Source organism: Lycium ferocissimum, chromosome 5 (genome assembly GCF_029784015.1).
Source record: "Lycium ferocissimum isolate CSIRO_LF1 chromosome 5, AGI_CSIRO_Lferr_CH_V1, whole genome shotgun sequence".
NCBI classification, from domain to species: domain Eukaryota; kingdom Viridiplantae; phylum Streptophyta; class Magnoliopsida; order Solanales; family Solanaceae; genus Lycium; species Lycium ferocissimum.
Genome location: NC_081346.1, coordinates 18,579,877 through 18,597,081, shown reverse-complemented (window position 1 = coordinate 18,597,081; position 17,205 = coordinate 18,579,877). Strand labels below are relative to the sequence as shown.

At 32.3% G+C, this 17,205-nt stretch overlaps 1 protein-coding gene across 1 annotated transcript; it reads left to right on the top strand.

Moving 5' to 3' along the window:
• The first annotated feature begins 5,239 nt into the window (after positions 1–5,239).
• LOC132058269 (auxin-responsive protein SAUR32-like) lies at positions 5,240–5,893 on the top strand. The gene has a single exon (XM_059450824.1). It carries the CDS (start codon positions 5,352–5,354, stop codon positions 5,721–5,723), a length of 372 nt encoding a protein of 123 aa, XP_059306807.1. The 5' UTR covers positions 5,240–5,351; the 3' UTR covers positions 5,724–5,893.
• Positions 5,894–17,205: the final 11,312 nt, after the last annotated feature.

The following is a 17,205-nucleotide window of genomic DNA, read 5'->3' as shown; positions in this document are numbered from 1 at the left end:
AAATCATCGATATCGGCCTGGAAAATTTCCCTCTCTTTTTTTTCCCTATTGCGAAATGTTTCCGTGCTCATATTTAAATTAATATGTTTCCGTGCTCATATTTAAGTTAATCTTTTGACTCAACTTTTAGGCGTTTTTTTTTTTTTTTCAATTACATATGAGAAATATCGTAATTCTGATTTTACATTTTATAAGGATAGCTTGGTATACGAAGTATATTCCGTCTTGTTTGGAAAAAAGGTCATACCCAACATTAAAAGTCTACCTTTAAACACGTAACTTATAGATTACATGGAGACATTGTTACTTCAAAGCCTCCATTCATTCAAATTACCTTTAGAGATAAGCAATTTTTTTGTTAATTGACGCTCATTGGAAAAAAGCATTAGCAACAATTTGGGATGACCAAGAATTTCGATTATGCTACTATATACTTTTGAATTCTTGGTAAAGCTTTAACAAGAGGTGTAAATACCAAGGGGATAAGAATAGGAGAAATGCAATTTTTCGTTAGATCCGAGTGATAAAGGGCAACAATAGGAAGAGGCAAAAAAAGAAACAAAAAGATAGCGAGACTCCAAGTCATAATTGAAATTCCACCGATACCGCCCATTTTATAACCCTTGGTTCTCAAAGTATTTAACTTATAATCAATGTTTGCGAACTTCAAATCTTTCTTTTTTTTTTCTTCTTCGTTTTTGGTTTGACGAAAAACGTGGATCATCTACAGTCATGCTGATTTAGACGGCCAAACATTTCAAGAGAATGCTCAATTTGGAAGGAAATAATATTGTATCTAATTAGTATAAGACAATGATATTTGTGTGTCTTTCCTGCCGATCTAAACTTGTCAATCACAAAGCAGTCTTGTGTCTTTATTCCTCGCAATTTGGTTATTCTACTGTGCTCGAGTTATGCTAACTTCAAACATACAAGTTTGAAGTTGTGGATTGTTAAACTTGACTTTTGACCAAGTCTGAAGTTCAAACTGCACAAACGATATCCGGTTTCAGATATAGAGATGTAAATCTAAAGTAAGGCTTTTGCAGACCCAACTTTAGACTCGTAGGTATCGAGGCTTCTAACTTCAAAACCGAATTTTCAATACGGGTGGGCATAAACACCGAAAAATGGATGACCAACCGATAATTCGGTTTTTAAGATTCCCGTGTTCGGTTTCGATTTTTTTTATAACAATTTCGGTGTTCGGTTCCGGTTCTTCGGTTAAACCGAATTTTTTTTTTTTTTTTTTTGAAGATTTACTACATGAACACAATTTTTTTTTTGGGAAAAAATATAAGTAGACAATAATATTTACATACTCTTAGCAACTAAATGTTATTAAACGTTACATGGCGAGTTAAGTGTTTTATAGTAAATCAAATTGTTATATATAAGAAACCTTGACGTGAATAACTCCAATACCTATTTGTTGTTCGTAGTATAAGCTTTTATACAATTTCATCTTCCTCCTTATCCGCAAGATTTTTTTAAAGCATTTTTTTTTACCTTTCTACTTCCTCCTTATTCTTAACTTCTTTCATTGTTCCATAAAAAATAAAATCTCAGTTTTCATTTAACATGGCTACGGATATTGAACACAAGTATAATAATAATTTGAGTGTTGATTTTTATTATATATATAGTAATAAAAAATGTTATACATATAGAATAATATTCATATAATTTATTTCATCTATTATAATAAATTAGATATAACTCACATAATTTGATTATACACTATATAAAATTTTATATACCTCGTATGATTTTATTATACATTGTATAATACATTATATTTTATATATAGAAGATATTATCTTGTATGTGTGGATGATCACTATGGTTGGATTCTAAAGTCATCAAACCTTCAAACATTTGAGTACGCGTAAACATGAAACCTAACTGAAGCAATCAAGAAGGAAAAATGGAAATAAATGGAGAGATGTGTAATTGCTAAAAAAAAACCGAATTAGAAAATCGAAACAGACAAAAATCGAGCCAAAATAACCGGTGCGGTGTTCGGTGTCATTACCAAAATCCGAAACCGAAAACCGAGCCGAACTTTGAAAAAATCGAACGCCCACCCCGAATTTTCAACTTCAATTTCGTAGTTTGAAGTAAGGTAATTTTCGGCTGTGTCCTCCAAGCGGCTTTATGTGCTCTGCCCTTTACCCACAATTGGACTGCAAATACAAGCGTGCAAGCGTGGGCCAATAATTTTTTTAATGGGCTAAAGTATTTGAACAAGAAATAGTAACGGGGAAAAGGTTAACCTTATTTAGGCCCGAGTCCATATTGCCTCCCCAAGATAAGGGAGCAGATTTGGAGACAGCAACTCTTTTTTAAATTTTATTTGAAATTTATTTTTTGAAGATACTTCCAAAGATAGGGTATAGTTTCCTCCAAAACATATTCACCCACCCAATAGTGAAAAGTTGAACTACTTGCATAAGTTAGATTCCCGTTTAGGCCATTATTGAAGATGATAAATATTTATTCGAAACTAATAAGGTCACCATTTCTAATATTAATATATCTGGAGGGAGAAAAGCTAATGTACTACTTACTGTTAATTGAGGGATACAAAAATAAAGAAGATCTACAAATCTGAAAAGATGTCCTCAAGAAAATGGATTCTTTTCTCCCTGACAAATTTAAGTCGTGTAACTTATAAAAAAATATTAAGATATCATTTTAGTGTTTATCAATGTATAAATTGGCGAATCTTGTACAGCTACCCATATCTATAAACAAATCACATGGATTTCAATATCAGTATTGGGCCTTAAATTTTGTGGTTTTCAAACGTTTCTGGAAAGGGATATATTCTTCTTAAGTGTTGTCTTGTTATTCAACTCAATTCTTATTGTGAGGTTCAAATCAATATGCCAAATTCCCCTCCACCAAAAACCCAAAGGGGACCCCCTAATGCGATGTTTCCTAATTGAACAAGTAAACGAAGTTAGTTGACAAATTTGCAGTTCCAAGTCCCATGCTTAGAAATGTTTACCGCTAAAAAATGATTTTAGGATTCTCAGTTAAATTTGTTGTTTAATAGGGTTGAAGACAAGTGAATCGTATTTGATCACAAACTCTTTTAAACACAGTGGCTTGATACTGATGACTACAAATGGTAATAACAATGCAAGCAAACTAATCGTGGATAATGTAGGCAAAGGTCGTGTTTAATGCTCAAGAATACATGGATGTTTCACAAGTTCTCCTTGAGAGAAAAAGTTGCTAGAGTTACAAGTGTCCAAGATGAGATGGCTCGATTCCTTTCCTTAGAAGGTATATTTAACAATATCAAACCAAGACTTTTCAACCCTAAAATACAGCTGACATGACATGACCGTAGCTTCTTTTTGCAAACTTACAGTGATACGCGGCCCAAGACTAACCGGTATGATGGAGGTTAGTAGGAGTGGAGACCAGTTGTGTTATAACGTCTGAATTTTTCCATTCGTGCCCAAAAGGCCTTTTCTCTTCTTCCTGCCGAACTGAACTCCTACACTCCCCTCGAAGCATAACGGAACTCCCGTATTCGCGAACGCCGCCCCACGTGGTGTCCTTTCACGCTCCGTCCGTCCCCAGATTTTCCCAATACAAGAAATGCATCAATTATTTAATTCTAATTCTAAATTGAATTGAAATGAAATGAACTACCAAAAATTGTTGGTTTTTTAGATCGTTTATCGCCTAAGTGTTGTGTTTCTTATTTCTAGGCTTCACCTTCTAAACTAAGTACTCTTAAGGCTCAAAATAAAAAGTAAAAATGGTCAATATTGGGATTTGGAAACTCACTTGAGAGAAGGTAACTTTGAAAAAAATTCTTTTATTTTTTGGATTTAAAGAAAAAATGCGAGAAATTCATTTATTTTGGATTGAATGGAGTAATAAATACTAAAATTTGTTTTAGCTATTTTTAAAAGCAAACGATCCAAAGGTATTCCCTCCATTCACTTTTACTTGTCCAGTATTTTAAAAATAGATTTTTACTTTTACTTGTCACTTTTACAATCAAGAAAAGACAATTTTTTTTTTCTGTTTTACTTATAGTATTAATTACTCACTTCAAATTATTTTTCAAATCTAATAAAAATATGCATCAATTAATATGGGTATATTGATAAATTATGTACTTCATTTATTATTTCTTAAACAGCGTGAAAAGTTAAAAGGTAGATTAGTAAAAATGAACGGAGGGAGTAGTTAATGTAAAAAGACAATGTTGGTTGAATGGTTTCCCCACAAAGTCGCTCTTAGATTCCACTGGACGTTGTCCTTGTTCCTTCCAAAGATGGTCTAACACGCCTGTAACTTATTCATGGTAATTTCCCAAAATCTAGGAGGAGTACAATTTAACGCGCGAGACAAAAGATTACGATAATCCATTGAAACCGACCAATTTTACATTTATTCTACAGTAACCCTATTAAAGCCAACCCCTAACATGAGACAGATCGATTGAATTTGCCAATTGACCTCAGAATTTTGATGTATATGTTATTTAATTTAACCCCTCTACCCCTTTCGTTATACATGAATGTATCGTTATATCCATGATCAATATAAGGATTCTTATATCATCGTGTCAGATCTGTATTATGCAGAAAGTAATTTGCTTATTTTAGAACTATAAATATCATAATTTAACGAGATTTTCCAATAAATATCTTTTAAACATCGGCGACTCTAATATATATGACGAATTTACGTGAATATAATAACTTTGCAGATCATGTATTTTAATTAAGGAATGTACTAAATATATATTACTCCCTCGGTCCCATTTTAAGTGTCTTCTTTTTGATAGACTAATTTAAACAATTAAGAATCTTTTGAATGCTCACATTTTAAATTAAAGATGTGTAGTACATTTCTTTTGAATCTTGTGGCTAAAACTTGTCATGTAGGATGTTTGAATTGTTAACTTACTAAAAATAAAAAGAAAGACTCTTTTTGAGACCGAAAAAAAAAGAAGACGGAGGGAGTATTATTTATAAGATCCCATAAACTTCAAAACCGTAATTATCTTTACTTTTAAATGATTTAGTTATTAATAGTTTAAAGTCACGTTGCACCTCTGTATTGACTGGCATGCGGTAAAATAGTCCCATTGACCTTAGCTTACCTATCTGAGGCGGCAACACGCCTAGATCTTCTGGGTTAAGCAAGCATTATGCGAGCAGTTGACATATTCCTCCCACCTTTGCTTGCATAAATACCTAGCCCCCCCATTCAACAACTCTCCCATCTCAAATTCAACTTCTGTACAAAATAAAAACACAAACCTAAAAGAATTGTATTGTTTTCCTTAGAGTCGGTCTTGTTTAATTTCGAAAGAAATGGGGAGCGGAGACAAACACCATCATTTGAAATTCCATGTTCAAGTGCACCTGCCTAATTTTCACTTTCATCATCATCACCATCATCATCATGGACATGGGCATGAGAATATTGAGGAATTCAGGGACATACCAAGAGGGTGCGTTGCGGTGATGGTTGGTCAAGGGGAAGAGCAACAGAGGTTTGTCATACCAGTGATGCACATCAATCATCCTCTCTTCATCCAGTTGCTCAAAGGAGCTGAGGATGAAGTTGAATTTCATCACAATGGTCCTATTAATATCCCTTGTCATGTCGAGGAGTTTCGTTACGTTGAGGATATCATAGACAAAGATAATAATAATCACCACTTATGGTGCTTCAAGGCCTGATTTAGTGTGTATATATTTGCTTGGGTTATTTCTTGTTTTAGGTGATCCACGTTCTTTAAGGTCATCTAAATTACGGTCTAAGCCCTGTTTTTTCCTTTTCTTGATTATATGTGTACCCATGACGATGACGAAAATTGAATGAAAATACAGCTGCCTCTAGATTTTTCTTCTTTCTGTTTCGTTAAAAGGAAACAATTTTGAAGATTGAACTATTTATACCTCATTTCGAAATTAAAGACTTGTGTACTAGTTGGAATTTAAATAGCTATCCGTGTAAAGATAAAACTTCAGATTGTTTGAACCTTTTTTTCTCAATTTCCTTGGTGTTTGAGTTACACATTGGAGTCCCATTTAATTTGTAGTAGTGTATTTGTCCGCATAAAAAAGAACTAGGGTGAATTTCAACCCCGCTTTAAAAATTAAACTCTCCCCTCAATTTTGAATAATAGTCATTCTCCCCCCCTTTATCCTAATAGACTTTTTAAAATTCCTATATAAACCTTACATTATCAACTTGTCTTTTTTTTTTTGCTTTTACCAATTAGTCTTTTTTTTTCTTTTACTTCTTTAAAATCATGATTTTTTTTAATCTCTTTAATCTATGTAACAAATTTCCTATAAAAAATAAATATTATTTTCTAGAGGGAAAAGGAAAAGTGAGAAATACTAGTTAAGTATATAACTTAATGCCGTTCGATAACGAAATAAATGAGAATAAATAATATATTTTTTAAAAAATAATGATCAAAACTCTGATATCTACTTATACATGTAAAAATAACAAGTAATAATAACTTTATAAATATATTTTAATGCAAGCAATACAAAATAATTAATAAAATAGAGGTATATTCCATAACAAATTTCTAAAAGATTATCTATTTATATTATAAATGAATTTTAAATTATAATTTAAAATATTCCATTAATGAAAACCAAAGCTCGTTTCTATACTAAAAATAGAGAATAAGAGAGAAGTGAAAATTAAATATACATATACATATATATGTAAAAATAACAGGTAATACACACACACACATATGCATGTACACACATAATATACTTAATCAATGTAATACTAAAATATCAAACATAAAAAGTAACATTAGATTTTGTGATAAATTTATAAAAGGATTATTCTACTTATAATATGAATTTAAATAAAAATCCATACATACCTAGGTTAAAAGAATAAATTTTATATAATATAAAGAGGTATTACATGGATAGAGGATTGAAAATGTCAAGGGTAAAATAGATATTGCATGGATAAAGGGGAGAATGTCTATGTTCATAATGGGGTTGGGGTTGGGGGGGGGGGGGGGGGAGGTCGAGGGTTTGATTTTTAAAGAAAGTTTTGGGGCGGGGGGGGATGAAATTGATTTTCACCCAAAAGAATTAACATATGACGTATGATTATTAATATCATAACATGATGTATGAATTATTTAACGAAAAAAAATTGTGAAAAATATTCTATGTTAAGCAAAAAAAAATCAATATATATGAATTTTGAATGGGAAATCATCTATACAAACTCAACATAAAATTTAGTGCAGGACCAGAATACTTCATAATATGATTAAAAAAATTAATATGGTAAGAAATTTATATATAAAAGCATTAAACTCTTAATCGAATATATGTGATGAGAAAATTTAAAAAATCCATAGAAATGAATAAAAAATGAGTTTTACTGAAAACTAATTTTCAAACTTTCTTCTCTGGTTAAACTGATATATTTAATCTAAACTAAGGTTCATAGGCCAATTTATTGTAAAACACAATCGTCTAAGATGAATTAATACTACTAAAAAGAAATATCGGGCAAGGAAAAATTCACATAAGTAACTAAAATACGTAAGTTATCTGATTCATCTCACTCCGTAATCTACAACCAAGGTGAAAACAAAAGAAAATTTCTTCTTTTGTGATAATCAACTTTTTTCATTAACCACCAAAGTGAATAGTTACAAAATTATAGCTAGCTATAACACCACTTAGCTATCTCAGGAGGCACAGGCACAACAGAAACAAAGAACCAAGAGTAACAAAAGTACTTGAATCTAAGCCCGTCAACCGGTTCGGTTGAACCGGTTAAAAAACCGAAACGGACAGTAAAAAACCGAACCGAACGAGGAACCGGGTTAACCGTTAATTTTTTTACCGGTCCGTTCCCATTTTTTCAAACCGAACCGACCGGTTTAACGGTTAAATTTTTTTTTTTTTTTTTTTTTTAAACGGCCGTTGGGTATTTTAAAATGAAAGTGGACCGTTGGCAACGGTCCATTTGCAAAAATGGCCGTTGCCAAACGGTCAAATACTTAATTTTTGGCCCCCCCAACCCCCCAAACTTTTTTTTTTAACACTTTAACCCATCCCTCACCCCTATATAAACCCTTCTTCATTTTCATTTTAATTCACACCAATTCACTCTTCTCTTTCTCTCAAATCTCAATCTCTCAATTATAGTTACTTTGCAATAATTAGTCACTTTATATTTCTCTCAAATAAATATTACAAAGTCTTATTATTGTTTCAATTATTAATTTTGCAATTATAATATTGTTGGTGGAGTTGGTGATTTTGCAATAATCCGAAGCAACTTTGGTGGATTTGCAATTCTAGCCGCCTTCACTTTGTTGGAAATTAATCCGGCAATTTGGTACCTTCGTTCCAACTCTATCTTTATTTTTCGCAATTTAATTCTAGCAATTTAATTTACGCAATTTAATTCTAGCAATTTAATTTGTTGTGATTTATTTGATTGTGATTTAAATTAATTCTATTTAATAATGTCAAAGAGATTAAGATGTGGTGCCGGTAGTAGTAGTGGTATTGTTAGGCGTGGGCTTAATGAGGAAATATTTGTGGAAGAAACACCTAATTTAGGTATTGATGTTGGAGGAAATAATCTACTTTTAGGTCATGAGGCAATGCAACAACATTTTACCGACACTTTTAATGAAGACTTAGATGATGATGATGAAACACAACCCCCCGAAAATTCCATAGGAGATACATGTCCTGCACAATCACATATACAAGACAAACCGCCTAGAACTCATAAGCCAATAGCTAAAGTTTGGAAATTTATGACTAAGAATAGGGAAAACCAATCAGCTACATGTACCCTATGTGGACAAGTATTTAGTTTTAAGCAAGGAATCGGGTAAGGATGGTGGAACGGGTACACTAAATGGTCATATGAGAACCAAACATATGGATGTTTGGGAGAGCAAACGGAGTTCAAATGTAGGGGGGATTCAAATGACGATAGACCCACGAACCGGTAGGAATTTTAAGTATGACAAGAAAAAAGAGCGTGTAGAAATAGCTAAAATGGTAGCTTATGATTGTTTACCATTTTCCTTTCCATCGGGTATGGGGTTTGTTACTTACATTCAACGTTGTTATAATCCGTTATTTGAGGGTATTCCTAGAAGTACTTGTAGAGCCGATGTTATAGATTTGTTTAAAAAATATAGATTTTATTTGCGCCATGTATTTAATTCTTTAAATTGTAATGTTTGTCTTACCGCCGATTTGGGTCTTAGTCTTAACAAGTTAGATTTTTTTGCTATTACATGTCATTGGGTTGATGACAAGTTATGCAAAAAAGAATTATAGCTTTTTTATATGATGAAGGAAAAGGTCGTCATGATGGAAATTTTTACGGATTCAATGTCTACTATTATGAGATTTTTTAACATTTATAGAAAAACACTTTGTATTGCTTTAGATAATGCTTCTAATAATACAAAGGCGATTGGTCTTTTAAAGAGAGAATTAAACCTCTCGCTAAAAATATTTTTCATGTGAGATGTAGTTGTCACATTTTAAATTTAATTGTTAAAGATGGTCTTGACTATTTTGACGATTCTATTCAAAAAGTTAGAAATGCGGTTGCGTTTCTTTTTGTAATGCTAATAGGGAAGAATTAGAGATTTTAAGAATGCTTGTGTGGAAAATAACCTTAGACCTAGGAAAATTCAAGTAGAAATTGGGACTAGGTGGAACTACACTTACATTATGCTACAACAAGCATGTAGTATAGGATTCCCATACAACAAATTCACAACAAATATATCGATAGTGATGATTGGTTAAATTTTTCGCATTGGGAAGATGTTAAAGAATGTGTTGAGCTCTTAGAAATTTTTATAATGCAACTCTTGCTTTTTCTAGACAATTCTATCCCACGGTAACCGAAATTTTAGCCTACTTAGCGGAAATAGCTAGAGTTTTACAAGAGTATAAACATAAACCCGGTTATCAAGTGTCCATTTTTGAAATGATAATCAAATTTAAGAAGTATTTTTTTCCCATCCCAACTTTATTTATATTGGGTTCTCTTTTAAATCCTTGTTTAAAAATGTCTTATACTAAAAATTTGGTTGGTCAAATTTATACATTTTTAGAAATTGAAGCGGAGTTCAACCATCTTTAGTCAGTTTTAACTCACTATTGATGATGAGTTTAGAAATTTTTTTACTCATTATTGTAGTTTGGAAGAACGTGCTACACCCGTTGCTCCACGCCCTACTACTTCTCAAAGTAGCAAAAGGGCTTGTCGGGTTTAAAAGATTTACATTCTGACCAACTTCTTCTTCTAGTGCAAACTTTGATGAATATAACTTTTATTTGATGCAGCCAAATGTAGCTATCAAGAAACTGGATGACTTGGACGTCTTAGCATGGTGGAAGAAGTACAAGGCAAGTTATCCGATACTCTCAAGAATAGCTCGAGATATCCTTACGGTTCAAGTATCAACCGTGTCTTCGGAGAGCGCATTTAGCCAAGGAAGACAGCAAATTGGAGACCATAGACATTCATTATCCGGCTTTAGCTTGCAAGTACTAGTGTGCATTCGCGATTGGATTAGATCGGAGCGACGCAACCAAAACTTAGAAGCGGAGGAAGGCGAAGAGGAAGAAATTGAAGATTTGATAGCTAGTGGACCGGACCAAATGGAAGACTTTGAAGATATTTCCATGACCGAATATAATGTGGAGGAAATTAACGAAATGGTTCAAAATTGGTGATTTTATTATTCGACTATTTCTATACTACTCATGTATTATTTGTAAGTTAAAAAAACTACAACTTACAAATAAATGTTATCCAAGAATGAATAAAATATATGGCTCATTGAGCTTTCTTATATTTACTTGTGTTCATATTTTTACTTTTATAAAGTTAGGAATATACCTAAAATGTACTAAGAATATACTTAAATTAAAAACTAGAAAGTTATATACTTGAAAAATAACTAAAATATACTAAGAATATACTTATAATATATAGTATATATATAACTTAAACATATATATAGTATAAATTAAAAACTAGAAAGTTATATACTTGAAAAATAACTAAAATATACTAAGAATATACTTATAATATATAGTATATATATATATATATATATATATATATATATATATATATATATATATATATATATATATATATATATACGTATATACGAATTTATAAACTTAGAAAACAATTAAGCTATAAATAACATAAGTTATAATATATAAGTTATAAGTATATATAGTATACTTAAAGTATGTATATATATATATATATATATATATATATATATATATATATATAAACCTACGTATATTGATATATATACGTATATTCTTACTATATTTTAGGTATATGTAGTATATAGTGTTAACTTAAGCATATAACTTAATATATATATGTATACACGTATATTCTCGTATTCTTTGACTTGCATTGCTTTGTTAGTCGATAAATATTTAAACTTTACTTATAAACTTGTATAACATATGTAAATATACCTACAATATACTAATAAATACTATAATATATATATATATATATATATATATATATATATATATATATATATATATATATATATATATATATATATATATATATATATATATATATATACAAAAAAAAAAAAAAAAAAAAGGTTTTGAAGGTTTTTAACGCATCGAGTTCCGGTTTGAGGTTTCAAATCGGTAAACCTGGAACCGGCCGGTTCACTAACCGTTTCCCTAACCCGGTTCCGATTAAACCGGTTAACAGGTTTACTTGAATCACATATCAAACTCAGAAAGTAAACCTAAGGAGCTATTGTTGCAGAATTGGTGCAGCTCTAACAGGGCCTGCCCAAGGTCAAGGCCACTAAGGTAATGGCTTTGGGCCTCCAAATTTTTGGGGTTCCATTTTTTATTACTAAGTTTTATGCTAATTTGTCTAAAAAATTATTGTGATTTATGGTACTTTTATGTAGTTTTAAATATGTAAACTGTTTTTCAAAAATCTTAAAGATTGCATGTCTGAATTCACGATAAAAATAAAGAAGTTGGACTCTTGAAATCCAAATTGTGTCACATGAATTGAGACAGAGGGAGTGCACAATATTTATAAAAGACAAAAAGGGAAGAAACTTTTTCATTCACACGATTAATTAGCTATATTGTCAGTTTTTTTTTTTTTTGAATAAATTGATTTGAAAAAATTGTTAACAACTTTGCATTGTCCTTGACAATTATAAAATAGTAATTAATAACTTCGTATACAAAAAAAAAAAAAAAGACTAAAAAAGTAGACTCTAAATAAAATTATATATGACGATCCTTCTCTTAAAAAAAAATAAAAAAAATTAGGGCCTCTATTTGAAGTTTAGCTTTAAGCCTCCAATCTTGTTGAGACGGCCCTAAGCTCTAACGCAACAAGTATAAGCAATTTCTCTGGCGATGGTATCATAAGCAGTTGATCTTCCTTCAAAAGTTTTAGCATTCCTTTCTATCCAAAGAGAATGAACACATTCAACAAAGTTGATCTTGAAAGAATTTGCCTGGAGAGTCTTCCCTTTAGCATTTGCAACAACCAACTCACATATTGTTCCTATGTATTCATCAATCTTTGGTCTCTGACGCCATCCCAACACTTTATCCCAAAGGTTCCTAACAAAGGGACAATGCACAAACAAGTGTTCTAGATTCTTTGATAAGTAACTTCTTGTAATACTACTAAAAAGAAATATTGGGAGAGGAAAACTTCACATAAGTAATTAAAATACGTGAGTTAATATGCATCTGATTCATGTCACTCGGTCATCTACGACCTAGGTGAAAATAGATAAAATAAAAAAAATAAAAAATCTTCTTTGATAACTAACTTCTTGTAATATGTCAACTGAAGGTGTAGAAAATACGCAACTGTTAATAATTTAGCCACCCTTAATGTCTTCTTGTGCTTCATTCATCTCTTTGACTAAAAGTTTCCTTGACATAATCTGTGTTGTAGATTATATCCTTTTCTATTATCCACTTTATATGTTGATATCTCCCTAGAAGTATGTACAAGTAGGTTTCCCGTTTCACCAGTAACTATTGTATGATACTCCAAATATCTTCATACTAATTGTTCGATTCTAGAGAAAAAGCCTTACATATTTCTTAATCTCCATAACATTTTTACCTCAAACGAAGAGGATAGTTGTAATGATCGGATAGCAAAAAAAGAGAACCTCCAGATCTTTAACGCATCACAATGATTTTTGAGACGTAAACGGACAAGTACCGAAAACCATTCTTCTGTGTCACAAAAATATGAAAGATTTCACTGCTATGTTTTACAAGCATGGCAAAAACTTAGAACCCCATCATTCATTCGTACAACTGTCAGCTTATGTAATACAGGATAAAATTAAAACACAAATTGGAAGCACAATTGCTCAAGCAATGATTAGAATTCAACTACCAGCTTTTATAATACATGATACATATGAACAAATTAGCACTAATTCGTGTAGAAACAAATAAACAAAACATAAAACTCAAGTAACCTTTTTATCAGAAGCGCAAAGTATCACCAACCAAATGCTTGCTGCCAAGACTAAACATTTGTTTGTTCTCTAATTTCAACAGTAGGTAAAAAGAAATGTGAAGATGATAAAGGATTCAAAAACTCATCACAATGTAGCTTGGGTATTTCTATGGACCATTATATATAATTTTGGATTTGAATTGATTGGGCAAGTATTGGAAAGAAAAGGTAAATTACAAATTAAAGTACGCTTTAATACTCATAATTTTATAATTTATGTTCATGACGTTACCCATGTCTCTTCATCTTTTCTTACAGTTATTATGATAGAGATTATGGACCTGCATTAAAAGTATTAACTCAAGATTAATAATAGAGAAAAGACATAAATTCACTCCTAAACTTGCACCGAAATCTCACTTTTAGCAATTAAATTTAACTGGCAATAACTTACCTCCCTAAACAAACTATAACATGAATTATATTTGACCTTGCAATGCCCAGATCAGTTGTGACCTGCGTGTTCTTACACCACACGACTTCTGATAGGTCCATGCCATTTAATGATTTTTGTTTTTATTAATTCGTTGAAAACAAAGAGTCTAGTCATCAAACTTTTGGAGGTAGTGAAGGTTTAGGGTCAAAGAGGCTGCACAAACTCAAAATTGTGCTGAGGAGGCTGTAGGTGTATAGTCTTGTGCTTTTGATAAAGAGGGTAGTCAAGACTTTGGGGGTAGTGAAGGTGTAGGGTTTGAAGAGGTTGGTGTTGGGGAAGAGTTGGGTGGGACTGCTGGTGTTGGGGAGGAATTGGGTGGGGCTTCAGCTGCTATAGCAACTGCTACTCCTAAGTCAGTTGATGTTCCATTTCTTGATGTTCCAATAAAGGGATTCTGATTGGGAAAGTGTAACTGAAGCTAGTGAAGAGTCAGAAAATGTAGTGATAGAGAAAGGTGAAGAAGAAGAATATGGTAGTGATGTTCATGAGGAGGATAGGATTCTTATGCAAGAAAGTGTTGCTGCCAAAACAAAGAAGACCAGAGAAAAGGGGAAGAGAAATAAAGAGGTTGATTTAGGTAGAAAGTGTGTACATATGGGGCATGATGAGTATTTGTCTAGAAATAAGAGTACTTTTGAAGGTAAAATAGCTGGTGATTAGCCATATTATGATTCAGATGAATATGTTAGCTTTGAGATAGATACAGATGATGATGCTGATGATGAAGGTGAGGTTCAACAACCTAAAAAAAAAAAGCAAGGAGAGCAAAAAGAAAGAGAAATAGGGTGATATTTGATCCTACTTGTAGTTTAATAATTTGGGAGACTCTGCTTGCTTGTGAAAGTGTTAAACAATTTAGAGAAGGCATTAAGGGTAAAGTGTACTGTTGGTTGTCCTTGACTGTTGTTTGGCAGTTATGATTCTAGGACAAAAGATTTTATAGTGAAGAATTGCAATCCTGTGCACAAGTGCAATGGTACAACCAAGAGCAAACTTGTGAATTCCAAGTATTTGTTAGAATGGTACAGTAACCGAATTATTTTTGAGCCTGGCATAAGAGTTTTTCAGTTGAAACAGTTGGTAAAAAAATTGGAGGTGTATATTAGGAGGACAGTGGCTAGGAAAGCTAGAAACATTGTTTTGCAACAGATTATAGGTGACCATGTGGATGAGTTTTTAAAAAAAATTGGATTATAATTTAAAGACTAATCCAGGCAGCACGTGTGTGGTGAGACTTAGTGAAGAAACATTTGAAGGTGGAGTCAAAATGTTTCAATCATTCTACATATGCTTTGATGCTTTGAAGAAGGCATTCAAAGCTGGTTGTAGGAGATGTATTGGATTTGATGGTTGTTTTTTGAAAGGTGTTAGTAAAGGTCAAACTACTTATGGTTGTTTGTAAGGATGGTAACAACTAGATGCTACCACTGACTTGGGCAAAGGGTTGAACTTGAGAATACCTTTACTTGGAGATGGTTTGTCAACCTTGTAAGGAATGATCTTGAGCTTAGAGATGGAATAGAAGTGACAACTCTCTCAGATATGCAGAAGGTAATGTATTATTTTTTCTGTTATTTGAATTTCCTAATTTTAAATTGTATTACACTACTGTCACATAATATGTTTCAAATGTTGTTGTAGGGTCTTGATATAGCTATCAATGAGTTAATTCCAAATTCAGAACAAAGAACAAAGAATATGTGCTAGGCATGTCCTTGCCGACTAGTCCAAGGAGTGGAAAGGCATTGACAGAAGAAACTGCTTCTGGAGATGTGCCAAGTCTATATATGAGCAAGAGCTTAACATAAATTTGGATCATATGGAGAAGCTTGGGAAAGGTATAAATTGGGATCTACTCTATTACAACATAGATAGGTGGTCTAAGGTATACTTCAAGTTTTTCAGCTGTTGTGATAGTGTTGACAACAACATGGTTGAAAGCTTCAATTCATGGATATTGGGTCCAAGGCACAAGACCATCATCAGTGTTATAACCCGTATTTTTCGCCTTTGGGAATCTCGGGGTTGTCGAGACAGGTTAAGGATAATGTAATGCATTGATTTTATTTGGTCCATAAGTTGGCTATGGAAAATGTAGACGAGGAAATATTGGAAAAGACTAAGGGCAAAATCGGAAATTCAAAAAGCGGTTTCATGAATTACCAACCATATGGACTAAGAAATTGGGCTTGGAAATTTTTTTTAAAAAAATAGGAGGCCAAGCCCAACCCATGAAGGGTGGCCGGCCACATCATGGTTCGCCCAAGCCCTTGAGGTGGTCATGTGATCATGCATGTGATCACTTAATTATTTAAGGAACAAGGAGGCTTCAAGAAAATTCAAGAAAGCAAAAGAAAAAAAAAAAAGAAAAATTGAAGACCTCCACAAAAATGGCTCTCGGCCGAAGGAGAAAAAGGAGGAAAAAGAGATTTCCAAGTCTCTTAATCTTGCTTCCAAAATTGTTTTCTTGTGCCATTTATACTAATTCAAGGTCCCCTACAACGTGGTGCAATTATTTCGGAAGATAACCCGTTGGTTTTGTCGATTCAACACTTTGGTGAATTGAAAGAACTTGGAGAAAAAGGTAAGGATTCACCCCTTCTTATTATGTTATGAAGGTTTATTTGTGTTGTAGTACATGTGTATGAGGAGAATATATGAAAATATAGAAGTTGGCAAAGTGGATAGGAGTATTGCATGGGGCCGTGCATGGTGGTGTGGTGATTGAGAGATGAGTTGAATTTTTGTTGTGTTCTAGTTATGGATATTGTGGAAATTGTACTAGAAATGAAAATTTGAATGAAGTTGGAGAAATTGTATGTTGGCCGTGATGTAAGTGAAATGGTGGCCAATTTATTTTGTTTAACATGTTAGTCGCGTTGTTGTGATCATCATAATGTAAATGAAGCATTTATGGGTTAAGTTGGTATGAAAATGGAATGTAGAGAATTTTGTCGCATTAATGTGATTTTATGATATTAAGATAATGAAGTTGCTCAAGTATAGATTATGGTTATTGGTGATGAATTAGTGAGTAGAGGATGTGTTGAGATGATTTTGTTGCATAAATAAGAATTTTGAATAGAATGTGGAATTGTCGAATATCGGAGGTAAGGTTTGAAATATTCGTGGCTTGCGTTTGAATGATCTCAAATTGATAT

What these genes read in the sequence shown, in the direction of transcription:
- LOC132058269 (XM_059450824.1), top strand. Translation starts at nt 5,352, where the DNA reads ATGGGGAGCGGAGACAAACACCATCATTTGAAATTCCATGTTCAAGTG.